This window comes from Mirounga angustirostris, unplaced genomic scaffold (genome assembly GCF_029215605.1).
Source record: "Mirounga angustirostris isolate CCGP_5_RB_7025 unplaced genomic scaffold, mMirAng1.0.hap1 SCAF_4, whole genome shotgun sequence".
Taxonomy (NCBI): domain Eukaryota; kingdom Metazoa; phylum Chordata; class Mammalia; order Carnivora; family Phocidae; genus Mirounga; species Mirounga angustirostris.
Genome location: NW_026991712.1, coordinates 159,093,587 through 159,120,727, shown reverse-complemented (window position 1 = coordinate 159,120,727; position 27,141 = coordinate 159,093,587). Strand labels below are relative to the sequence as shown.

Genomic DNA, 27,141 nt, shown 5'->3' with positions numbered 1-27,141 from the left:
CATGGGGGTGGTGGCATTATACTAGATAGAGACATGAGGACTTATGTGCAGGAATTATTTGTGTAATAGAGGGTAGTTGCTTTGGGGGCCCAGGACATTATACCCTAAACAGGCCTGAACATGACATTCTTTGTGAAGCTACAAAGTGTCAGGAGGTAGATATTAATGTAACTCAGAGCCATACTTTCGTGGGGTCTGGTGTCACACCTCTATGAAGTCTGACTCAAGGTCTGGACCTGGACCCTGAAAGGAAAGTGGCTAGGTCAGCAGTCCACTGGTAAGCCACTGCAAGTCTTGTAGGGAATCTAAGTGTTCTGCTATGTAAAAGAGCATTCTGAGTTGGGTAGAAATGCTACTGAGAAATTTTAGCCAGAAAGGAGTAGCCAGTGGGTTTGGACTGACTTGGTACACTTTCCTCTTAAATAGTTCTCTGTTTGTTTTCTTGGCAGCAATGTTCATGGCTCCAGCTCAGATGGCGTATCCCACAGCGTACCCCAGCTTCCCTGGGGTCACACCTCCTAACAGCATAATGGGGAGTATGATGCCCCCGCCAGTAGGCATGGTAGCTCAGCCAGGAGCTTCTGGCATGGTTGCCCCCATGGCCATGCCTGCAGGCTATATGGGTGGCATGCAGGCTTCAATGATGGGTGTGCCAAATGGAATGATGACCACCCAGCAGGCTGGCTACATGGCAGGCATGGCAGCTGTGCCGCAGACTATGTATGGGGTTCAGCCAGCTCAGCAGCTGCAGTGGAACCTTACTCAGGTAAGCTACCCCATTTTCCTCGGGACAAGAGTTTTGAGCCTTCCTCAAGGCTGTCTCACATCATCACTCCCTTATCCTTTGAACCCTTATAACATAAAGGAGATAATGCAGAGACATTCTTAGGTTTGCCACCCTTCCCCACCCTTTTTTTTCCTAGAAGGTCTACCTAATGTCAGACTTTCTGAGGAGTTCTGGGTTACTGTAGAATGAGGGTAATTGCCTCAATCTAAATTTCTCCACACATTCCTGAAAACAAAAATTTAAAAAACCCTATATAGGTAAATAAGGAATGCAAATAAAACCACTCATAACCCATGACTGCCACATCTAGTAGACAGAATACTGCGAACTTCAAATTACATGGCAGTAAACAACCAAATCCGGCAGAGCCAGCATAAGAGTGACTATGTGGAAAGAGGAGAGGGAGCAGGGCCTGGAGGTGACAGAACATAGATAAAATCACCCCCTGGAAAGAAGACCTACCCTGATTAGAGGCATGATGAGAAAAGGTCTGAGACTTAGCAATTAGAACTCTAATTATGTGGAGAATTGAAAATGAGGGGCTTGAAATACATGGGGTTAAAGGTGGTAGCTCTGGAAAAGCATTACTTCTAGGGTAATGGGGGTGACTTGGAATCTTTTTTTTTTTTTAAGATTTTTTTTTATTTATTCATTTGAGACACAGAGATACAGAGAGAGAGAGTAGGGGGAGAAGCAGAGGAAGGGAAAGAAGCAGGCCCCCGGCTAAGCAGGGAGCCCAATGCAGGGCTCGATCCCAGGACCCTGGGATCATGACCTGAGCCGAAGGCAGACGCTTAACCATCTGAGCCACCCAGGCGCCCTGGGTGACTTGGAATCTTAAGCAGGCCCCATGCCCAGCCAGCGTGGAGCCTGACTCGGCTTGATCTCACGACCCTCATGACCTGAGCCAGAACTGAGAGCTGGATGCTTAATCGACTGAGCCACCCAGGCCTCCCCTATGGGGGTGACTTAGAAGGAAGAGGTGCTCTTTGGGGACCTGGTAGTGAAGGAAAAGTAAGAAATGAGAAGTGGAAAAAGGAATCACAAAATGAGAAGATAAACCATCCTCTCCCCTCCTTCCAAATAATTTCACTATACCAACAGAAGAGGGTGCTCTTGAACTAAGAAATCTAGTAAGCCTCCCGGAACTCTCACACCTGTTATTCCTGATTCGGAAAAATAAGGCACTACAAAATAAATAGAAAGTGGCAGGTGACATTTATACAAACTGCTATGAGAAGAAAATAGAAAATGAAAATCAAAACATATCAAGAAATGAAAATTCTCCCTCCCAAAACATCCATGAACAGAAGAAAACTGTTACACAAGCCACCAACGTGAATGAAATGTCCTTTAACACTTGAAGATGAAACAGCTTGAATCAGAAATTTAAAAACTTAGAACCAAAATGGACAAAAAACTGGAAGTTATGAAATGAAACTTTATTGAATTCAGGAAAGAAATTGAAGAAAGACACAATTATCTTAGAAATAAAGTCTGAATTACAAGTTAGCCAAAGGAGAATAGATTCAACTGAAAATATATTTGCCATTGAAGAAAGGTATGACACAGGTCAGAGAATGGAAACTAAATATAGGAAGCAAGAAAATAAATCCAAGAGAAGGTAATGTAGAAATTAAGCAAAGAAGGCCTAACATAAATATATTTGGAGACTCCAAAGAAGAAAAAATAAATAGTGGAGCAGAATTAATATATTTAAATCTATAATACAAGAAAATATCCTATAAATAAAAGACTTCAATATAATATTGAAGGAGCCCACTGTGTATGGAAAAGCTGACCCAGAATGGTCAACTCTAACATATATCCCAGTAAACTTTTAGATTTTATGGAACAAGAAAAATTCTCAGGGCTCCAACCCTCTTTTTACCTCCCATCCCCCCAGATCTGCCATTTTTTAAAGAAAAAAAGAACACTCAGCTTGACATTAGACTTCTAACAGCAACATTAAAAAAAAAAAAAAAAAAGCAATGGGAGTAGTATTTTCAAGATACTCACATACATGTGAGACAAGTATTTTACAGCCAGACAAGCTATCCTTTAAGGATTGAGGCTGTTTAAAAAAATCTTAAATATGCAAGAAATCAGAGAATATCATACTTACAAGTCTTTCCTGTGGAATGTACCAGAAGATAAGCTTTATCCATCTAAGAAATGAGTGGGGACATTTTGGCAAAACGACTGATGGTGAATAAATGTTTAATTGAGAATCTAAGACTAAAACTAAGGTAATGACAAGGATAGAAAAACATATGTTTTACTCAGAACAAACAATGGTAAGAGGAGGAGAAGATAAAAAAAGAGGAGGAGAAGGTAAAAAGGAGGAGGTAGGATAAATTGATGGTTGCATAGGAAATAGGTGGAAGTTAAAGGGTGTAATAAGCTGACACGCCAAATGGTAGAAGCTTGAGTACAGAATAAAGGAAGCAAAAGACAGAAATTATTAGTATAAAGGTAACCCCTAGAACAAAAGATGAAGCTTTATAAATACCAAAGGAGTACTTTACAACAAAATGGAATACATAGACTATGAAGTACAGCAAATATAACAAACACAGTAAAAATGTAACATGATAGAATTAAGACCAAACATCAGTCATATCAACAGGTAGCTCTTCTATGAAAAGAAAAAGATGTTTAAATTGGCTTACAAAGCAATGCCTAATTTTATACTAGATACAAAAAAATCCACTGAAACAAAGTGATTTAAAGTCTGAACACAAAGATGGGCAAAGAGTCGGAGTGGCATGTGTGCGTGCCCACACGTATGCGTGCACACACTGTCTTTCTCAGGTTTGGGTGACAATGTTCACCTGCTGTATAAAAACTATGTTCATGTTTCCCTTTCTCTGTAGTCTGGAAGAGTTTATATAGGTCTTTGGAGATTGGGTAGAATTCCCACGTGCAATTGTGCAGGCCTTTTGCTTTTTTATATAGTAATTCTTTGATAGCGTTCTCTCTTTGTTCTATGAAAGTCAGCTTTGGAAAACTCTGTTTACCTAGATTAGCTAATTTATCAGGAGTTTCAAATTCATTTATCAAAGGTTAAGCCAAGCAGTCTGTCTCATGATTTTTTAAAGTTTCCTGTTTCAATGGTTATTTCTCCCTTGTCATGTCTTGTTTTGTATGTTTGTGGTTTCCTTCCCCCTTGCCCTTTCTATTAGGTTAACTAGTGGTCTATTTTGTTAATTATACATATACATATATAAAAAACCCACAGGATTTTGTTTTATTTATTCTACATTTTTTCTTTGCTTGTTTTTGACCTCAATTTCTGGTTTATCTTTATTATTTCCTTTTATATCTGCCTTTTGACTTACTCTGATCGTCTTTTTCTAGCTTTCATAGTTGGGATTTTAATTTGCTATTTTCAGTCCTTCATGTTTATTTGTATAAGTAATGAAGTGCTATGAAACTGGTGAGAACATGTCAAAAGGACACATGAGCCAACTTCTGGAGGCTCCCACTGTCCAAATATGGGACAAGTTGAACATCAATAGGAATGACACTGATGGATTATAACACTAAAGGAAATGAATCCCATGAGTCCATAGTGATACATTTTTTGAAATGGGTGTAGGAAAGAGGGAGGGAAAGCTTTCTTTACAGAAGAATGGCAACTGGTAATTGTAGAAAGAACAGGAGATTCACATATTCTCTAAGAAAGACCCTTTAGATTACTTACTAATTACAATAAAAAAAAAACAAACGAACCATGGTGGATACTACCCGTGGTAGCGGGTGCTCAAATGTAAGATTACCGGGCGCCTGGTTGGCTCAGTTTGTTAAGCGACTGCCTTCGGCTCAGGTCATGATCCTGGAGTCCCGGGATCGAGTCCCGTATCGGGCTCCCTGTTCGGCGGGGAGTCTGCTTCTCCCTCTGACCCTCCCCCCCTCATGCTCTCTCTCTCATTCTCTCTCTCTCTCTCAAATAAATAAATAAAATCTTTAAAAAAAATGTAAGATTACCAACAATGGGACAAATGAACATCACGTGCTTCCTGGTATCTTGTACTGAGAAGGACACGATATCACTTCATGTTTAACTTGGATCCCATCATGAGAAAATGTGAGATAAATCCAAATGGAAGGATTTTCTGCAAAATAACTGGACTGGATTCCAAAAACAATATCAGGAAAGAAAAAGTGGTGGGGAAACTTTTCTGTATTAAAGGAGACTAAGGAGATATGAAAATGAAATGTAACCTATATTAGAGTATTGTATTCATATTAAATTTCTTGTATTGTGGGTCCAGGAAAGTGTTCTTTCTTCTGAGATGCCTCCTGACTTACTAAAAGGTGAAATGTCAGGACATCTGCAGTTTTCAGGGCGCATCAAACATGTACACATATGTATGTATGAAGGTCCCATACAAGATATATAGATCTCAGAGAAAAAATGGGGCAAGCTGTTAACAGTTGTGAATTTAAGGAAGGATACATGGGTTCCATTATATTGTTCTTTCATTTTCTATAAGCTTGAGGTTTTCTTTTAAAAAGTTGGTGGGCAGGACGCCTGGGTGGCTCAGTCGGTTGAGCATCTGCCTTCGGCTCGGGTCATGATCCCAGGGTCCTGGGATCAAGTCCCGTATCAGGCTCCTTGCTCAGCCAGGGAGCCTGCTTCTCCCTCTCCTTGTGTCCCCTCTCTCACTGTGTCTCTCTCTGTCAAATAAATAAATAAAATCTTAAAAAGGAAGTTGGTGGGAGGGCGCCTGGGTGGCTCAGTTGGTTAAGCGACTGCCTTCGGCTCAGGTCATGATCCTGGAGTCCCGGGATCGAGTCCCGCATCGGGCTCCCTGCTCAGCAGGGAGTCTGCTTCTCCCTCTGACCTTCCTCCCTCTCATGCTCTCTGTCTCTCATTCTCTCTCTCTCAAATAAATAAATAAAATTAAAAAAAAAAAAAAGAAGTTGGTGGGAGAAAAATAGCCCTTCTCCTCAAGAAAAAGAACTTACACAGAAATGTCCCGGGCTTGGGAAATTTAAGGCATTTTTCTTGATAAATAGTTTCCTCTCTTCACTGCTAGAGGCCAGTCTTTCAGTCTCATTCATAAAGAGGCCCCAGCTCCACCCAGACCTTATTCTACTGGTTCTTTTCTCCCAGCAACTTCCCCTCTCACACACCGAAGACCCATTGGTCTTTTTTCTCTTTTTCTTTTTTTTGCCTTCCTTTGTTCATTCCAAACAGTCCAGTTTCTTTTTCCTTTTCTCTCGGCTTGAGCATGCACAACCACTTTCAGTGGCACTGACAGTAATAACTCTGCTGGACATAAGACAGGAGCGCTGCTCTGGGGGCTCGTCTGCATACTCTCGGGGCTGGCAAGTTAACAATAGGCCCCTTCTTTTTAGGATGAGAGACTAGAAAGGAAAAAGAATAACGTCTCATGCTGCTTTGATGTTGACTAGCTCCAGGACTCCTTTCCCTCCCTGAGCATTAGTCTCTGTCAACACCCCCCTTCTGAGAAGTCCTTCATTTATGTGGTCTGGAGCCCTCAAAATGATCTATTAAGGTTCAGGGCAGATCTGTACCATAACAGTTTCCCTTTGTCCTATTCAACCCCTCCCCACAGACGGAAGGACTCCTCCCCTGCCTTTTTGCAGTAATTGGCTGCATGCCCACAGCCTGGTCTGAAAGTCTCCTCTCTCCCTTTCAGATGACCCAGCAGATGGCTGGGATGAACTTCTGTGGAGCCCATGGCGTGCTGAGCTATGGACAGTCGATGAGCGGCGGAAATGGACAGGCAGCAAATCAGACTCTCAGCCCTCAGATGTGGAAGTAAAAACAAAACACCTGTATGGCTACCACTCTCATCAACCCTCTCTCTCCCAGTTTTCCTCTTTCCCCAACTCCCCCATCCCATCCCCTTTTCCTACCTCTCTGTTTGGTTTAGAAATTGCTCAATCTGTTGTTTGGGGTTTGGCATTCTGCCCAGCCCAGCCACTTCCTGGACACGCAGACCTCTCTGTTGCTCTATGTTGTACGTGTCCCTTAGCCATCCCGACTTCCTCTGCAGCCTCAACCCGTCCTCTCCTGGTACCAGCACCTTAGGAATTGTTGGCAGAAGGCACTTAAACTGGGAGAAAGGTGCACACCTTTGAGTACCTTTCCCCTGAGGTTAAACCTCCTATCAGACTCTCAGAAAGGTCTGGACGTGTTGTCTTTTAGGCAAAGGGGGGAGGGTTCAGAGGTACTTCTGTATGTGTTGCTAAGCTATTTCTACATGTTTAAATTTTTGGTTGAAGAGGGAGATATTGTGCTCCCATAATTTATGGGAATGAAGAAAGTACTGAAATCAAATTAAATACTCCTTGGGTCTTAGATCAGGTTGGCCCTAGCCCTGGGCTGAGGCAAACCCCCTCCTGTGAGAATGAGCAAAAATATTACTCTACTTTGCCCTGAAATGCTTTCTGGACCTGAGGCTTCAGGACTCATGGCTTCAGTCAGCTTTTATTAGCACCAAAGACTTTACAAAGGTCCTGCACAAGAACACACACCCTGCCCCACCTCCATCCTACCTGCAGTGGGATCTGGCTCTATGGCTGGAGGACCAGCCCCTCCAGTGGGAATGCACAGCTTAATGTGTGTACTGCTTGTGTGTGTGTGTGTGTGTGTGTGTTTCACCTCCCACTCTTTCCCCATCTGCTCTGGGTGTTTTGTTTTTGTTTTAGGTTTACACAGAGAGGAGTTAATTTATCAACAGCCTAAAACTGTTGCCATTTTTTCATATGGTTAAAAAAAAAATTGCAATCTCATGCATAGCTCCCTCCCCCCCCCCCAATCTGCCAATCACTCTTTCATGCCTGTGTATCCCAGGCTGCTCTGTTTCCCCACCTTCTCCAGGTGTGTGAGGCAGAGAGCCTGGACAGCTTTCCTGTCAGTCATTGTTCACCCTACCTGAAAATTAAAATGAGAAAACTTTGCTTAAAAGATTTCACCTGTGGGAACCACAATTCCTGGTTGCCTTTCTCCTGTGTATGTGTAAATTCCTTAATAAATATTGCAGGGAAGGACCCTTTGCTTGGCTGTTACTGTGTATCACTCATGGAGGAGGTTGAGTTGCATCTTGGTTTTCTGCTTTCCAGGAGCAGTTCACCCACTTCCTGTGTTTTAAAAAATTTTGTACTGGGGATGCCCAAGGACCAGGACCAGGCTCAGGCAGTGAGAGGGGGGACCCCTGTCCTTTGTCCAGTTGTGAGCTGAGGGAAGTGTGGATATCTGCTCCTGCTAGAGCCACAGAACATCGAAACTAGAAGTCCTTTTCTCCTCCACCAGATAGAGAAGCTGAGACCTGCCTCCCTCCCTCCCTCCCTCCCTTCTTTCCTTTGAGTACATCTTTTAAATACTTCCAGAGGTAAATGAGAGGATAGCGCAGTGGTGAAGAAAGTAAGCTCTGGATCAGGCTGCCAGTATTCATGTTCCTTCCCGGGCAAGCTACTGAACCCTTGGGTCTCAGTGTAAAATGGAGCTAATGGTCATATTTAAGGTCAAATGAAGCAATTCCTGTGGTACATTCTGCACAGTATTGGACCCTTAGCCTTCGAATGTCAACAAGTATTATGTGCCAGACCTATGTTGGGCATTAATTCATTCAACAAGTATTTAATAAGTGTTTTTACAATGTGCCAAATACTGTCATAGGCTCTGGAATAAAGCAATGAATCAATACTTACCAATTTCATGGGATGGTATGGTGGGAGAGACAGACAATAAACAAGTAAGCTATTTAATTTCAGATACAAGGTAAGACAAGTTAAGGGGAGAGAGTGGGTGTGGGACCGCTAAGAATGAGTAGTCAGAAAGTTACATTTGAACTGAGACCTGAATAAGCAGTCACTCATGTGGAGTTCTGGAAAAAGAATAGAGGAAGTGTAAATGTCTGCGTTGGAAATTGTTTGGCTGGGGCTATCAGTCTGGGAGTCATCAGGGTATGGATGGTATGTAAAGCCATGAGATCAGATGAAATACCTAAGGAGAAAGCATAACGAGAAGAGGACTGAGCCTTGGGGGCCCATCAGCTTTTAGAATTTGGGAACAACAGATCAGGAAAAATGAATCTGACATTGTTCCTGCTCTTAAGAAGCTCACAGTCTCACAGGGCAACAAACTTAGAATTGCTTAGATGGTGGATTATGGGAGCTAAGGGCCTCCTAGCCCAATCAGGGGAAACTCTCTAAGGATAAGGGGGTTGAGCTGAGTCCTAAAGGAGAGGTAGGAGTTAACCAGCAGGTTGGATGGGAGTGGGGAGAAGAGTATTCCAGACAGATAGTACCCTGGGAACAAAGATAAGGACATCTGCAAGAACACAACTCATTTGGGGAAGCACAAGCAGTGCAATGTTTGTAAGGTCTGATGTGAGTTGGTATGGGGAGAGAGGAGACTGAGGTGTGGCCAAGCCAGATCATGGGTGCTTCCTATATACTCTAGGAGGGAGTTTGGCCTTAGTGTTATGAATGGTGGGGTGACATTGTCAGAGTTGAGTTTTAGGCAGCTCACCCTTGCACTGTGGAGAACAGTGTGTTTGAGGGAACAAGACCAGACCTAGGGGAGCAGACAGATGGCAAAAACTGAACTAGGGCCATGGTAGGTGGGGGTAGGGGAGAATGGAGTGGCTCAAAGCAGCAGCTCATAAGCAGCTTATGAGGCATGTGAGATGCTAAAAGGTGTTCCACAAAAACGCTGAAATAAGTTTGGGAAAGACTGCATGTTCTGTCACCTCTTGTGCATCTAGAATATATTATCCACATAGTAATGATATGAAACATAATTTAAAAAATTAATAGACTTTATTGAATGCAGTTTTAGGTTCACAGCAAAATTGAGTGGAAAGTATGGAGTTCCCATATGCCCCCTATTTCCCATTCCCACAACCTCCTTCACTATTGGCATCCCATGCCACAGTGGTACAAATCCTCTGTGCTCTCCCTATTCATCCCTCCCTCTTCTCTAGCCCCTGGCACCCACTGAGATACACACACACACACACACACACACAGTTTTGTTTTTGTTTTACTGTCTCCATAGTTTTGCCTTTTTCAGAATGTCATACAGTTGGAGTCATGGAACATGTAGCCTTTTCAGATTGACTTCTTTCACTTAGAAATATGCATTTAAGATTCTTCCATGTCTCTTCATGGCTTGAGAGCTCATTTTTTTTGTAGCACTGAATAGTATTTCATTGTCTGGATATACCATGGTTTATCAATTACTGACAGACATCTTGGTTGCTTCCAAGTTTTGACAATTGTAAAGTTGCTGTAAATATCCAAGTGCAGGTTTTTATTTGGGTAAATAGTATGGAGTACTTTCCCAGTCATTTGGGTAAATAGTATGGAGTATGATCACTGAATCATATATTAAGAGTATGATATCTTTTGCAAGAAACTGCCAAACTCTTCCAAAGTGGCTGAACTATGTTGCATTCCCATCAGCAATGAATGAGAGTTCCCGTTGCTCTGCGTCCTCGTCAGCATTTGGCATTGTCAGTATTTTTTATTTTGGCCATTCTAATAAGTGCATAGTGGTATGTCATTGTTTTAACTTGCAATCCCCTAGTGACCTGATGTTGAACATATTTTCAGATGCTTACTTGGCATCTATATACCTTCCTTAGTGAGGTGTCTGTTCAGGTCTTTGCTTATTTTAAAAATCAGGTTGTTTTCTTAGTGTTGAGTTTTAAGAGTTATTTCTGTATTTTGGATAACAGTCCTTTTTCAGAGGTGTTTTTGTTTGTTTTTGTTTTTTTGCATATAGTTTCTCCCAGACTGTGGCTTGTCTTCTCATTCTCATTAGTAAAGACCCTTTTTTCATGGCTTTCTAGCATTTACCAAGACTTATTTTTCCATGAAATCAATTTTTTTTTCTGGAATACCTAATAACTATAGAATACTATTTGGGAAAAACAACCAGAAAAAATATTTTAGCAAGTAGAATGGAGATGAGATGTGGGATGGAGGGAGAGGAAGGAATCAAATCTCCCATGTTTCTAGTGTGTGTGAGAGAGAATTTACAGGAGGAGAAGCTGGCTTTTCCCTTTCAGAGGGGAGATAGAGAAAATTAGAAATTTGGTTTTAAGCAGGTTGAATTTGCAATGCCTGTGATATATCCAGGTCTGGTTGACCAGCTGGAAATGGATTTGAATCTGAGGTTTGTTCAAGGAAGAAGCTAAGATGGAGAAATGAACTTGAGAGTCAGCCCCATGGAGGCTGGTAATTGATGCCGTGGGGGTGGAGGGGATCATATAGGATGGATTTTTAAATTAAGAGCTGTGGGCTGGACACAGTATCTTGGGGGAAATACTCATTTCTAATCAGGGTTAAGGAGGAAAGGCCCAAGAAGGAGACGAGGTGGTGTGGGAATGAGGAGGAGGAGTCAGAGAAGTAAGGAAAGCAAAGCAAAGCAAAAAACTCCCAAGAAAGTGCAATGTCAAGGATCCCTGGGGACTTGAATATCAAGAAGGAGGGATGATCACAAATATCAAATTAGCAGGGAAATCCATTGAGATACAGATTGATAAAAGGACCATTGAATTCAGCATTTGGAAACTTCTGCAGAAGCAGTTTTAGTGGAATGGTGGGACCAGAAGCCAGAGAATGGTGAGTTAAAGAGTGAATTGTAGGAGTTGAAAAAGTAGAGAAACAGGCTCTATTCAGTTAAATATACACGGCAGGTTTTAAGGGTTACTCTAAGAATAGAAATAGAGTGTGTAAATCACAAACCAAAGAAGAGGGAACCTTGGAATAAGAAATAAGAAAATACAAGCTTCAGGCAAAGTAAGAATAAAAAAGAAGCATAGAGGGGTACCTGAGTGGCTCAGTCGGTTAAGCATCCGACCCTTGGTTTCAAATCAGGTCCTGATCTCTGAGTCGTGAGATTGAGCCCCAGGTTGGCTCTGTGCTCAGCATGGAGTCTGCTTGAGATTCTTTCCCTCTCCTTCTCCCCCCCCCCGCCCCTCTCCCCACTCTCTCATTCTCCCTCAAATAAATAAATAAAATCTTATTTAAAAAGTAAGCATAGAAAAGTGGAACAAATAAAAATAAAAATACAATAAATGGAGTATTTAAGATATTGAGGTTGTCAGATTGGATAATTAAAATCCATTTTCTGGCATCCTAGACCTTTCTTCTAAGACCATTTTCCTTCAACTGAAGTATATCCTTTGAAGTTCCTTTAGTGAAAGTCTCTTTGAGTCTTGCCTGAAGTATAAGGACAGAAAATGTTTAAAATAAAAGAATGGAAAAAGAAAGCAGGCAAATAATCAAAAGTAAGCAGGGATCAATATATTGACAAAGTAGACTTTAAGACAGCATTATTAGAAACAGGATTTCTGTGTAATAATTAAAGGTTCAATTCACAAGGAAAATATAATTCTAAACCAGTATGCATTTTTAAAACTTCAAAATAAAGCAAAAATTTATAGAACTTCAAGGAGAAAGAGCCAATCTACCACCAGTGCATAAAACAAATCTCCACTGGGCTTTTTTTTTTTTTGTAGGAACTGACAGTCTGATTCTAAAATTTATATGGAAATGCAAAGGACCTAAAATAGAATGATGATTTTGGAAAAAGAACAAACATTTGGAGAGATTATACTACCAGATTTTAAGATTTGTTATGAAACTAGAGTAAGACAGGGTGGAACTGGTACAAAATAGACACAGACCAACAGAATAGAATACAAAACCCAGAAACAGCCTGATACACATTGATTTATGGAAGTGGCAATGCAGAGCAGTGAAAGAAAAGTCATCCAAATAAAGGAGGCTGGAACATTAGATATACAGATAGAAAGAAAGTGAAAGTTGACCCTCTTCCTCAGACCATAACGAAAATTAGTTCTAGGTGGATTGCACATCTGAATGTGAAATTAAAATGGTAAAGCTCCTAAAAGGTAATAGAGAATATCTCATTCATGGCAGAAGGAAAAACACTGAAACAGGAGTTAAAAAGCACTAATCATGAAGAGATTTATAAAGTTGGCTAGGTTAAAAATAAGAACTGTTTATCAAAAGATTCCATTAAGACGGTGGAAAGGCTTGCCACAGAATTAGAGAATATATTTGAAACACATGATAAAGGGCTTGTATCCAGAATATATGAAGAACTCCTGCAAAATAAGAAAGAGAGCCAACCTAGTAAAAACTAGGCAATGGAGGCCTGACTGGCCACTTCAGGGGGAGACCCAAATGACTAACAAATATATGAAGAGATGCCCAATCTCATTAGTAATTAGGGAAATACAAATAAAACCACAGTGAGACATTACTAAATACCTACCAGAATGGCTAAAATGGAAAAAGATAATCCAAGTGTTGACAAGAATGTGGAGCAACGGGAACTCTCCTACACAACTGGTGGGAGTACTAACGGATACAAGTGCCCAAATGTCCATCAACAGAAAAATGAATAAACTGTGGTATAGTCATAAACAGAATACTAAACAGCAATGGAAATGATCAAACTACAGTTCTATACAACCACATAGAGGAATCTCACAAACTTATGGTTGAACACATTTTTCACTATATCATTTGAAAGTATGCTGTAGGCATACTGATGCTTCATCCCTAAATATTTGAGCATGCCCATCCTAAGAATGATACAGTCTATATAACCACCAATTTCATACCATTGTAAATAATTCCATATCACCTAAAATTCAGTCCATTTTCAATTTTTGCCACTTATCCCAAGAATGTCTTTTGTTGCTTAAAAAAAAAAAAAAAGATCTAATCTAGGTTTATGCATTGCATTTGATTACTATGTCTATTTGATTTCTTTTAGTTTGGAACAGTGCCATCTTTTTTCCCCATGCCATCAACTTTTTGAAGGGCTCAAGCCAATTGGTAGAAAGTTCTACATTTTTGATCTACCTGGAAACTGAAAATTAGGTCTAGAGGTCCAATTAGATTCAGGTTAAATATGTTGGCAGGAATATCTCATAATTTATTTTGGGTACATCATATCACACCAGGCAGCAAATAATACAGAGGAAGGGGCTTATACAGTCACTGGCAAAAAGAAAATGCATTCATACGAAAATAGTGAGGGTGTTCAATCAAGAAGAGAAAGATATAATTTACAATATGGTGGTATTTATTAATATGGATGCATTTAACACAGATTTTAGATTTAATGTCATGGATCTAGCATCTAGGCATGCTTTATAGACAAAACTAAACATAATATTGGCCAATCTAAGAAGCTGAGATGATGGAATTCCTTTGTCTAATGTGGAGAAAAGAATCCAAGACTCGAATTCTGGAATGAATTATGAAATATGTCACACCTTTTTCCAACCTATCCCTAGAAGAACCCTGAAGATATTCCCTTTACCAAAGGCTTGAGGCATCTTTTGTTATAGAAGTACTAGAATCATTAAAACATGACGTGGTAGGTGTTCCCTGTAGGTCAAGAATGCTAGTGACATGTACTTCCTATTTTCGGTGAAGTTGGGATATTCCAAAATAGAAGGCTTTAACAGTGACCTGCCTGCAATTTATGATAATCAGATTGGATACCAAGATCTTTGGAGGTGATTAGTTGAGGATAGAGTCCCAGAGAAATGGCCTCACACTAAAGTCTTATTTGACTGTATAGCAAAAATTTCTCCAGCCTTAGAGACAGATGTCACCAAGATAGAAATGCAGCCCTGCATTCTGTTGTTAGACCTGCACTAGTTCACAAATCTAGAGCTGACTGAATAATGCGGAGGCCAGGTATCCTTGATGGGGGGAGCTTAGTAAGAGCCCTATATAAGTGCATACTCCCAGCTTTCCCCAAAGGGACCCATTGCCATTTTATCTGGGTAACTGCGCTGGGGCAACTATGCAAACACTTGGGCAACATTTGGATACTAGCTGTTAGATATCACTAATTCCTGAGTACCCAAAATGTCACTGTCCAGAAGTTAGGGTGGGAGCATTTGGGGATCAGGTAATGGAGTTTTGACCTAATTCAGCCTCACCATAGGCCTAGTGGAACCTTAAGCCCCTAAGTTCCCGCGTGTCTAGTCGGAAAAGCTGTCTTTAGCAACTGATGGAATTCCCACATTGGTTTGTCGACCTGTGAAGTAAGAACTGTTAAGAAATGAATGGAGAGAGGGACACCTGGGTGGCTTAGTCATTAAACATCTGCCTTCGGCTCAGGTCATAATCCCAGGGTCCTGGGATCGAGCCCCACATCGGGTTCCCTGCTCAGTGGGAAGCCTGCTTCTCCCTCTCCCACTCCCCCTGCTTGTGTTCCCTCTCTCGCTGTGTCTCTGTCAAAATAAATAAATAAAACCTTAAAAAAAAAAAAAGGAATGGAGAGAGGTTGGAAAAAAGATGATGGAGGAGTAGGGGACCCTATTCTAACTGGTCCCCAGAATTGAGCTGGATATCTACCAGCTGAACACCCACGAAATCAGATGTAAAAAGATATATCTGGATCTCTACAAACAGAATATCACGGGTGGTGGGTTTCGAGGTTTGAAGCCAGCGGGAGGGAGCCTGGCTAAGGGGATCCTGCACCGCCGGTGAGTGATAGCCTCCCAAGTGGCGAGGTCGCCTGTGTGAACTGGGGCTGGCTGGCGGTTTTAGAAGCACAAAAGGCAGAGACATGCCCCAACCTGGAGGCGAGGACCGGGAGCTCTGCGGAGGGGTGCACAACCCAGGACCCTGCAGTTTATAGCAGCACAGACAGAAACGGAGAGACTGTGGCTGGAGAGTTCAGTGAAGAACAGTCTGTGATCTCTCTGCTCTGAGGCAGAGGGTTGTAAACGGTCTCTTCTGCTCTGACTCTTAGAAGAGACGGGGAAAGCCGCCAGGGAAAGCCGCCAGAGAACAAAAGCCCCCCAAAAACCGGTTTCCACTGAGCCCATCCCCCGCCACAGGAGGCAGGGCAACTCTGCCCAAACAGGATTGCCTGAGTAACAGCGTGGCAGGCCCCTCCCCCAGAACACAGGCTGGGAAAACAAGAGGCCAACAACCCTAAGGTCCCTAGAAAACAGGTGCATCTTGCTTGGATTGTGACAATAATTTGGACTCTATACATTCCCTCAACCACCCCTCAACAGAATGACTAGGAGGAGGAACCCCCAAAATAGGAAAGACTCAGAGATTATGATTTATGCCACAGATTTACAAATGGGTTCAGATATAACCAAGATGTTGGAGATGGAATTCAGGCTAGCAATTGTGAAGACAATAGCTAGAATGGAGAAATCGAGTAATGGCAACATAGAGTCTCTAAGGGCAGAAATGAAAGCTGAATTGGCAGAACTTAAAAATGCTATTAATGAGATCTAATCTAATCTAGATAAGCTAACAGCTAGGGTAAGTGAGGCAGAAGAATGAATTAGTGACCTAAATTAAAAGGCAATTTAATAGATAAAAAGGGAAAAGAGGAGGCCAGGGAAAAACAACTCAGAATCCATGAAAATAGAATCAAAGAAATAAGTGACACTATGAAACGTTCCAATGTCAGAATTATTGGTATCCCAGAGGGGGTGGAGAGAGAGAGAGGATTAGAAGATATATTTGAGCAAATCGTAGCTGAGAACTTCCCTAATCTGGGGAATGAAACAAACATTCATGCCCTAGAGGCAGAGAGGACCCCTCCCAAGATCAAGGAAAACAGGCCAACACCCCAGCATGTAATAGTAAAACTTGCAAATCTTAGAACCAAGGAAACCATCTTAAGGGCAGTTAGGGGGAAGAGATTCCTTATGTACAGAGGGAGGAACATCAGAATAACGTCAGACCTATCCACAGAGACCTGGCAAGCCAGAAAGGCCTGGCAAGACATATTCAGGGTACTGAATGAGAATAACATGCAGCCAAGAATACTTTATCCAGCAAGGCTGTCATTTAGAATGGATGGAGAGATGCAGAGTTTCCAAGACCAGCAAAAACTGAAAGAATATGTGACCACTAAGCCGGTCCTGCAAGAAATATTAAGGGGGGCTCTATAAAAGGAGAAAGACCCCAAGAGTGATATACAAAGGAAATTTACAGGGACAATCTATAAAAACAAGGTCTTCACAGGCAACATGATGACAATAAATTCGTATCTTTCAATAATCACTCTCAATGTGAATGGCCTAAATGCTTCCATAAAACGGCACAGGATTGCAGACTGGATAAAAAGACAGGACCCATTCATATGCTGTCTATAAGAGACTCATTTTGAACCTAAAGATACATCCAGACTGAAAGTGAAGGGCTGGAGATCCATCTTCCATGCCAACGGACCTCAAAAGAAAGCTGGGGTAGCAATTCTTATATCAGACAAATTAGATTTTAAGCTAAAGACTGTAGTTAGAGACACAGAAGGACACTATATCATTCTTAAAGGGTCTATCCAACAAGAAGATCTAACAATTGTAAATATCTATGCCCCCAACATGGGAGCAGCCATCTACATAAGCCAACTGTTAACCAAAATAGTCATATTGATAAAAATACGTTAATTGTAGAAGACCTCAATACTCCACTCTCAGCAATAGACAGATCATCTAAGCAGAAAATCAACAAAGAAACAAGAGCTTTGAATGACACACTGGACCAGATGGATCTCATCGATATATACAGAACATTCCACCCTAAAACAACAGAATACTCATTCTTCTTGAGCACACATGGAACTTTCACCGGAATAGACCACATACTGGGTCACAAATCAGGTCTCAACCGATACCAAAAGACTGAGATTATTCCCTGCATATTCTCAAACCATAATGCTTTAAAGCTGGAACTCAATCAAAGAAAAAATTTGACAGAAATTCAAACACTTGGAAGCTAAAGACCACTCTGCTCAAGAATGTTTGGGTCAACAGGAAATCAAAGAAGAACTTAAACAATTTATGGAAACCAATGAGAATGAAAACACATCAGTCCAAAACCTATGGGATACTGCAAAGGCGGTCCTAAGGGGGAAGTACATAGCCATCCAAGCCTCACTCAAAAAAACAGAAGCCTGCTTCTCCCTCTCCCACGCCCCCTTCTTGTGTTCCCTCTCTCACTGTCTCTCTCTCTCTGTCAAATAAATAAATAAAATCTTAAAAAAAAAAAGAAAAATCCCGAATTCACCAAGTAACTCTACACCTTAAAGAACTGGAGAAAAAGCAACAAACGACGCCTAAGGCATGCATTAGAAGAGAAATAATTAAGATTAGAGCAGAGACCAATGAATTAGAAACCAGAAGCACAGTAGATCAGATCAATGAAACTAGAAGCTGGTTCTTTGAAAGAATTAATAAGATCGATAAACCACTGGCCAGACTTATCCAAAAGAAAAGAGAAAGGACCCAAATTAATAAAATTATTAATGAAAGGGGAGAGATCACGACTAATACCAAGGAAATAGAAATAATTATTAGAAATTATTATCAACAACTATATACCAATAAACTGAGCAATCTGGATGAAATGGATGCCTTCCTGGAAACCTATAAACTGTCAAGACTGAAACAGGAAGAAATTGACAACCTGAATAGGCCAATAACCAGTAACAAGATTGAAGCAGTGATCAAAAACCTCCCAAAAAACAAGAGTCCAGGGCCTGATGGATTCCCTGGGGAATTCTGCCAAACATTCAAAGAAGAAATAATACCCATTCTACTGAAGCTGTTTCAAAAAATAGAAACAGAAGGAAAGCTTCCAGACTCATTCTATGAGGCCAGCATTACCTTAATCCCCAAACCAGGCAAAGACCCCATCAAAAAGGAGAATTTCAGACTGATATCCCTGATGAATATGGACTCCAAAATCCTCAACAGAATCCTAGCTAATAGGATCCAGCAATACATTAAAAAGATCATCCACCATGACCAAGTGGGATTTATCCCCAGGATGCAAGAGTGGTTCAACATTTGCAAATCAAGCAATGTGATAGAACACATTAATAAGAGGAGAGAGAAGAACCATATGGTCCTCTCAGTTGATGCAGAAAAAGCATTTGACAAAATACAGCATCCTTTCCTGATTAAAACTCTTCAGAGTATAGGGATAGAGGGAACATTCCTCAAGTTCATAAAATCCATCTATGAAAAACCCACAGTGAATATCATCCTCAACGGGGAAAAGCTGAGATCCTTTCCCTTAAGATCAGGAACATGTCAAGGATGCCCACTCTCGCCACTATTGTTCAACATAGTACTAGAAGTCCTAGCAACAGCAATCGCACAACAAAAAGAAATAAAAGGTATTCACATTGGCAAAGAAGAAGTTAAACTCTCTCTTTTTGCAGATGGCATGATACTTTATGTGGAAAATCCAAAAGACTCCACTCCCAAATTACTAGAACTCATACAGCAATTCAGTAATGTGGCAGGATACAAAATCAATGCACAGAAATCAGTTGCTTTCTTATACACTAACAATGCAACTGTAGAAAGTGAAATTAGAGAAACAATTCCATTTACAATAGCACCAAAAATCATAAGATACCTCGGAATAAACCTAACCAAAGAGGTAAAGGATCTATACTCTAGGAACTACAGAACACTCATGAAAGAAATTGAAGAAGACACAAAAAGATGGAAAAATATTCCATGCTCATGGATCGGAAGAATAAACATTGTTAAAATGTCTATGCTACCCAGAGCAATCTATACCTTCAATGCCATCCTGATCAAAATTCCAATGACATTTTTCAAAGTGCTGGAACAAACAATCCTAAAATTTGTATGGAATCAGAAAAGACCCCAAATTGCCAAGGAAATGTTGAAAAAGAAAAACAAAGTTGGGGGCATCACTTTGCCCGATTTCAAGCTATATTACAAAGCAGTGATCACCAAGACAGCATGGTACTGGCACAAAAACAGACATATAGACCAATGGAACAGAATAGAGAGCCCAGATATGGACCCTCAACTCTATGGTCAAATAATTTTTGACAAAGCAGGAAAAAACATGCAATGGAAAAAAGACAGTCTCTTCAATAAATGGTGCTGGGAAAATTGGACAGCCACATGCAAAAGAATGAAACTCAACCATTCTCTAACACCATTCACAAAGATAAACTCAAAGTGGATGAAAGACCTCAATGTGAGACAGGAATCCATCAGAATCCCAGAGGAGAACATAGGCAGTAACCTCTTTGACATCGCCCACAGCAACTTCTTTCAAGACACATCTCCAAGGCTAGTGAAACAAAAGCAAAAATGAACTTTTGGGACTTCATCCAGACAAAAAGCTTCTGCACAGCAAAGGAAACAGTAAACAAAACAAAGAGGCAACCCACAGAATGGAAGAAGATATTTGCAAATGACACTACAGATAAAGGGCTGGTGTCCAAGTTCTATAAAGAACTTCTCAAACTCAACACCCAAAAAACAAATAATCAAGTCAAAAAATGGGCAGAAGACATGAACAGGCACTTCTCTGAAGAAGACATACAAATGGCTAACAGACACACGAAAAAATGTTCATCATCATTAGCCATCAGGGAAATTCAAATCAAAACCACATTGAGATACCACCTTACACCAGTTAGAATGGCAACAATGGATAGGGAAAGAAACAACAAATGTTGGAGAGGTTGTGGAGAAAGGGGAACCCTCTTACACTATTGGTGGGAATGCAAGTTCGTACAGCCACTTTGGAAAACAGTGTGGAGGTTCCTCAAAAATTTAAAAATAGAGCTACCCTATGACCCAGCAATTGCACTCCTGGGTATTTACCCCAAAGACACAGATGTAGTGAAAAGAAGGGCTGTATGCACCCCAATGTTCATAGCAGCAATGTCTGCAATAGCCAAACTGTGGAAAGAGCCGAGATGCCCTTCAACAGATGAATGGATAAAGAAGATGTGGTCCATATATACAATGGAATATTATTCAGCCATCAGAAAGGATGAATACCCAACTTTTACATCAACATGGATGGGACTGGAGGAGATTATGCTAAGTGAAATAAGTCAAGCAGAGAAAGTCAATTATCATATGGTTTCACTTATTTGTGGAACATAAGGAATAGCATGGAGGACATTAGGAGAAGGAAGGGGAAAATGAAGGGGGGAAATCGGGGGGAGAAATGAACCATGAGAGACTACGGACTCTGAGAAACAAACTGAGGGTTTTAGAGGGGAGGGGGGTGGGGGGATGGGTTAGCCTGGTGATGGGTATTAAGGAGGGCACGTACTGCATGGAGCACTGGGTGTTATACGAAAACAATTAATCGTGGATCACCACATCAAAAACTAATGATGTATTGTATGGTGATTAACATAATAAAATCAAATTAAAAAAAAAAAGAAATGAATGGAGAAGAGGAAGCTCCTAGAGCTCTTCTCTGCCAAACTAATGAATCAGTAACAGTACTACATATCTGGGGGAATTGTAGAGATTAGTGTTACCAGAGAGACATAACAGATGCAGCAGTGCTGATTTCCATCACATGTCCATTTAACTTGTCAGTCTAGCTGGTGCAGCAGATGGATGGGTTTGGGAGAATGACAGCAGATTATCGTTAACTTAATCATACTAACAGCTCCAAACTGAGTGATACCTATTGCAGCTGCTATTCCGGAAGTCATTTCCTTATTGAATCAAATCAGGATAGTGCATGACACCTGATAGACAACTATTACCATGATAATTTGGGAGGGAGCATCTATCCTTATTGTATATTTTTGAAAAAATATCAGAAGCAGTTTGGTGACACCCGATAGAACAGCAGTATGAGTTTACCATCCCATCTGGAGAATAGGCCAGCTCTTAGATCTATGCCAAATTTAGTCTATAGAGGCTTTGACTGCATCACTATGATAGATTGTATTTTCCAGAGATGGCTCCCCAATGCATATCCCATCACACATGTTCGTCTTATAAGGTGACATTGGCATTCTTCCATTGAAAGGTGAGGTCATTTTCTCTCCCCTTGAATGAGTAGACCTTTATAACTGCCTTGACCAATAGAATGCAGCAGATATGACCCAGTGTGACCTCCGAGGCTAGGTTATGAAAGGGAAATATGGCTTACCATTCCCCATCCACCTCGGGATTCTTGCCCTTCAAACTCAGCCACCATATTTGGTAATGAATAAACCTTCAGATGATTCCAACTTTTTGCCTTTGAGTTTTTCAGTTAGGCTCCCAATGTCATAGAGCAAAGGCAAACTGTCTGCACTGTGCCCTGTCTAAATTCTTGATTCATGGAAACTATGAAAGATTGTAAGTGATTCTTGTTGTTTTGAGCAGGAAGTAAAAGGCAATCTGTACCATAATCCAATCTATAGGGAATCCAGCCACATCACTGAATTATTTTAGGCATGTTGGGATAATTCCTTTAAAGTCCTGAACTCTCTACCCTCTGTATTAAAAGAGAAGTGCAGTACTTGGTGAGTCTCTTTGGATTTGTTAAGCACATATATTGTAGATGGGTGTGTTGGCCCAGCCAATTATTGGACTGACCTGAAAGCAGCCTACTTCAAGTAGAGCCCAGAATAAGAGGGGTTTCTTCTAGTTCAGGCTACGGGCAGCTCTGCCCTCAGCCCTTATGATCCCTTACATCAGTAGCAGATCAGGATATTTTATGGAGACTCTTACAGCCCCAATTAAAGAACCACCAAGGAAGCAACTATGGTTTTTGAAGCTATGTCCTCTTTGGCAAGTAAATATTTCCCCACCTGGCCCTGGTGTGGATTGAATCCCAGATCATGAGATCTAGGTGCCATGAGACCAGAGCTGCCCATCATGAACTGGGTGGTGGTCTGCCTGGGCCATATCCTTGGGGAACCCCCAATATCAATACACTTAGATCGTTTTCTCATAGGCCGATTGGAATCACTGGAAACTTTTTTTTTTTTTCTTTCCTAATTTGTTGCCCAGGGAATATAGACTTGGGTGGAAACATTCTGGAAAGAAGGTTGGGAGTCTCAAGTTCAATGTGTACATTTTCATTTATCCTTGCCCCATTTCCTCTTTCATTGCCTCAAATGTGCCTGGTGTCCTTCAGTTCAGAGACTCTTCTGTTTTATCCTCTCCTGAGACTACTCTTTCAGGCTCCTGCAGAGAAGTAAAAGGATAGTCACTTGACTAGATAGTGTAGGGGTGCTGGAAATCTGCTTCTGCAATAGATTTGCAATCAGTATTCTTTTTTTATTTTTTTTTAAAAAGATTTTATTTATTTATTTGAGACAGAGAGAATGAGATACAGAGAGCATGAGGGGGAGGAGGGTCAGAGGGAGAAGCAGACTCCCTGCCGAGCAGGGAGCCCGATGCGGGACTCGATCCCAGGACTCCGGGATCATGACCTGAGCCAAAGGCAGTCGCTTAACCAACTGAGCCACCCAGGCACCCAGTATTCTTTTTTTAGCATCACTTTCAGTCCCCATGTTCAGAGGTTACCCCAGGCAATCCATTGCATTGCTTTTTGGGATTCCACACTGTTAAATTGGATTGTTTCTTGGCCTTCTCCACTGCTTGCCTCGGATCCAGCCTTTTCAGAACTCATAAGTCTGTCATCATTCATCCATCCATTTTCTAGTTTCCGAAATTTATTGTTGTTTTTCTCTTCTTCATTCAGTTTGTCCCTGTGAGTTTATGGCTTTGGTTTCAAATCCCTTTCTCTGTGTTATGATGGGATCTTGTGAGGGAGTGTAGCCAAATACATGCATTGCATCTGTTCCTGTTATTTAGACGTAAGACCACAAGACAAAGACTGGGAAAGCAGAAAGGCCAGGGGATGAGACCCTTTTTTTGTGAAGGTATCTTGTTTTCCCAGGGGAGGGAATTGCAGACTTAGAGCCTCAAAGCAAAGGGTACCTGTGGGATGGGGGTTGTGACCACAGTCCTTGAGAATTCCCATATTGTCAAGTACTTTCTCTTTAAGACAGTTCAAGTCAATTACAAATTGAGTTCTGAATTTCCCTGACTCTTCCATAAAAAGTGTCACAAAACTATAGTGTCTGGTTTATTCACTTTGTGGGGGCTTAAGGAAAGCAAGATGAAGATGGCTTTGTTCTGTCCCATTGTTTCCAAGGATGGAGAAGGGGCATTAGCTGTGAGGACCCACCTCTAGTGAAACCAGTAGCTGCAAATATAACTCTGGAGATTGGGGCACCTGGGTGGCTCAGTCATTAAGCGTCTGCCTTTGGCTCAGGTCATGATACCAGGGTCCCGGGATCGAGCCCCGCATTGGGCTCGAAGCAGGAAGCCTGCTTCTCCCTCTCCCACTCCCCCTGCTTGTGTTCCCTCTCTCGTTGTCTCTCTCTTTCTGTCAAATAAATGAAATCTTAAAAAAAAAACAACTCTGGAGATTGCTCCAGAGAAGATCAGAGAAGAAAGAATAACTTGTTTACTCTCATGTGTTAGTGAAGGGTGTTCCCTGAAAAGAAAGAAGGACTCCAGCAAAATTCTGGATTATTTAAGTGGAGTGGCAAGATGACTTATAAGCTGAATGAATTCACTGGAAGCAGAAGCTCAGAGCCAGGGGTGACTGATTTTGAAACACAGTTTTAATTGTTACATATTTATCTTTTTAACTGTGGAATTAAAGTGTATCCTACATATAGGAAAGTATACAAATTATAAATGTATAGCTTGATGAATTGTCTATGTATCCATTTTTAATGTGTACTAGAAGAATTAGAACTGGTACTGAAAATTGCAATTTCAAGGTTATTGCTTGGGATGAGGGTAATGCAGCCTGGTGAGGCATGATAACTCACCTTACAAGGACTGTGTAACTGACAGGATCATTGTTCCCGCTTTCAGTGACTGATCTGGGTTCTCTCCGAAGCCAACTCTGAGACAAGGATGGAGTGCAAGTAGTGTATTTGGGAAACACAGGAAATACCAGTCAGGAAGTGGGGGAAATAAGACAGGCAAAGGAAGACAGCCAGTAAAGCACATACTGTTCAGCTAGTTACCACTGTCGGAGAAAAGAGCTTAGTCTCACCAAAACTCTGGGAAACTGTAAAATACAAACCTCAGAATTATGCCACCTAGTGGTAAGCAGACTGGGCCAACGTCAAGAGTCACTGGCTGAGGGCTGGTGGTTGGGGTGGTGGGAGGGTAGTCAGTATTAATCCCTGGACATTGGAGGCAGCCCAGTCTCAGGCATAGAGGTGCAGACCCTGGCAGCTTGCATCCAGTGGAGCACACTGGAAAGTCTGAAGGATATGCACAGAACACAGCATTAGCTACTGTAAATACATTTTCCATCCAAAATGCTTGGAAAGCATGGATAGTATAGATGATTCTGAGTGCTAGCCTGGATTTCTTCTTCATTCTCTTCAGCATTCTTCTGCTGGAAGTTGACAATCGTTTATTACAGAAAATGTGTAGAAGGCTATATCATTGTAAATTGGAATTGGGCCTCCTTATTGATAACATTAATTTCCTTTTGACCCAACCATAAATCAGTGGTAAAAAAAAAAAAAAAAAGGTATTTCTAAGAGATAAGAATGAAAACTGTAATGAAAATACGAGCAGTTGTGGTGTCTTGAATAAAATATACTGTTTATGCATAAGGAGAACCTGGGGATGAACATGTATGACAAGTACCTACTGAAGCTGTTACGATAGTCATATGAGAGTGGGTCACTGAATTCTCCCTTTTTCTCAGTTCCATGAAGAGATGGGCAATGATTTCAAAACAGCTTCTGTTTCATTCAGAAGCTCATTGGTTTTCCCACAGAAGAATCCCCATTTGTCTCTTCAAGATGATAAAATGACTTCATCTTTCTGGAACACATATACGTTGTGAGAGCATGTGCCTAAGAGGCACTGGCTCAAGATATATTTATCACTCTGTGATAATGTGTGAAGGAAACCTAACTCAAAATCGGAGTTGGGAAGCCACGAAGGGAGGGCTCTCACTTGAGCATCACTAGTCACAGTTTGCATAACCCAACAGGAAGAAGGGCAACACTCAGCCGGCAGCAAGTGCCTGGCAACAGCCCGTGAGAGGCCACCACGACTTCCACCTCCTGCAAGCCACTGAGAAGCTACCACCACCTGAACTCTCATTTTCCTTCAAAGAACTTTGGTTCAAAACAGCCCCTCCCAACTTCCTTCTTTCCTCTTTAAAAGGATGCTCTCCTTTGTTCTTGAGACCTGCCTGTGGTGCGCCACCGTTTGCTTATCCTGAATTGCAATTTCTCTGCTATTCTGAATAAACTCGATTTTGCTGGCTGAATTACTTATTTTTCTCTTTCAAAATGTTGACAACGTGAACAATCTAAATTCAGTTCCACAAGGCAAGGTTTAAACCTGTTTTCCAACTGAGGGATAGAGTGCATTACATTCAATATTGTGTAACTGGAGTTGGGGGGCATGCCTCTTTCAAATGGTGAATTGGGACCTTTTCTTTGGATGATACGGTTATTAACTCATCTGAACTACTCCCTGGGCCTATATTTTGAAGATTATGAAAAGACATTTGAAAGACTTGATAAAATGTCTTCATAAGGGTTTTCTGAATCTAATGGTGGAGATGACTAGATGAGGAGACCTTTCCCCAACATCTTTGTAGACAGAAGCAAATAACTGGATATATTTTGAAGAATGTATTCTAGATATTGAATTAGATGTACTATTGAAATAAGTTTATTAAACAAAAATTTCTGATTATTTTGGTGAGTTTCTAGCTCCATCAGAGAATACAATTAAGTATCTTGCCCTCATACACTATGCATGGATTTCCAGGGCTGGCTTATATCAAAATGGAAAAACAGAAACTTCTTATTAATACAGAAGCCCATTTCTTTCTTTCTTTCATTTTTTCAAGTATGGGACATCAACCTAAATCTCTCTCCCCTTTTACATTGATAAACAATTCGGTTCTTGCATTGAGAAATTTATTTTCAGATATGTACTTTAAAAATTGACTGGATTTAGGGGACACCTGGGTGGCTCAGTTGGTTAAGTGTCTGCCTTTGGCTCAGGTCATGATCCCGGGGTCCTGGCATTGAGTCCTGCATCAGGCTCCCTGCTCAGCAGGGAGCCTGCTTCTCCCCCTGCCTGCAGCTCCCCTTGCTTGTTTTTGCTCTCTCTCTGACAATTAAATAAAATCTTAAAAATATATATATTTTTAAAAGTTGACTGGATTTAGTAATTGTTTTATTTAAAAGTTTAATTTCTTCTAGGTGGCTCAGTCGTTGGGTGTCTGCCTTCGGCTCAGGCTGTGATCCTGTTGTCTTGGGATCAAACCCCACATCTGGCTCCCTGCTCAGTGGGAGTCTGCTTCTCCCTCTCTCTCTGCCCCTGCCCCCCGCTCATGCTCATTCTCTCTCTCTCTCAAGTAAATAAATACAATCTTAGAGCAAAAATATTTAGAAGTTTAATTTCTTGGATTTAATATTTTTATCATATTTTATGGCATTGCTGCTTTCCTATTTACAGTAGACAAAT

At 41.2% G+C, this 27,141-nt stretch overlaps 1 protein-coding gene across 4 annotated transcripts in view; it reads left to right on the top strand.

Annotated features, from left to right (window-relative positions):
• Positions 1 to 25,922, top strand: part of SMAP2 (small ArfGAP2) — a 66,908-nt gene extending 40,986 nt beyond the window's left edge. For 3 of the 4 annotated variants that reach the window (XM_064589373.1, XM_045897976.3, XM_045897978.3), the window contains 2 exons: positions 450 to 766; positions 6,460 to 7,582. In XM_064589373.1, coding sequence (XP_064445443.1) covers positions 450 to 766; positions 6,460 to 6,585 — 443 coding nt within the window. In that variant the 3' untranslated portion in view covers positions 6,586 to 7,582. Of the gene's footprint in view, positions 1 to 449; positions 767 to 6,459; positions 7,583 to 25,645 lie in introns of those variants that run through there. The other variant, XM_054512950.2, reaches the window with a different exon arrangement.
• Positions 25,923 to 27,141: the final 1,219 nt, after the last annotated feature.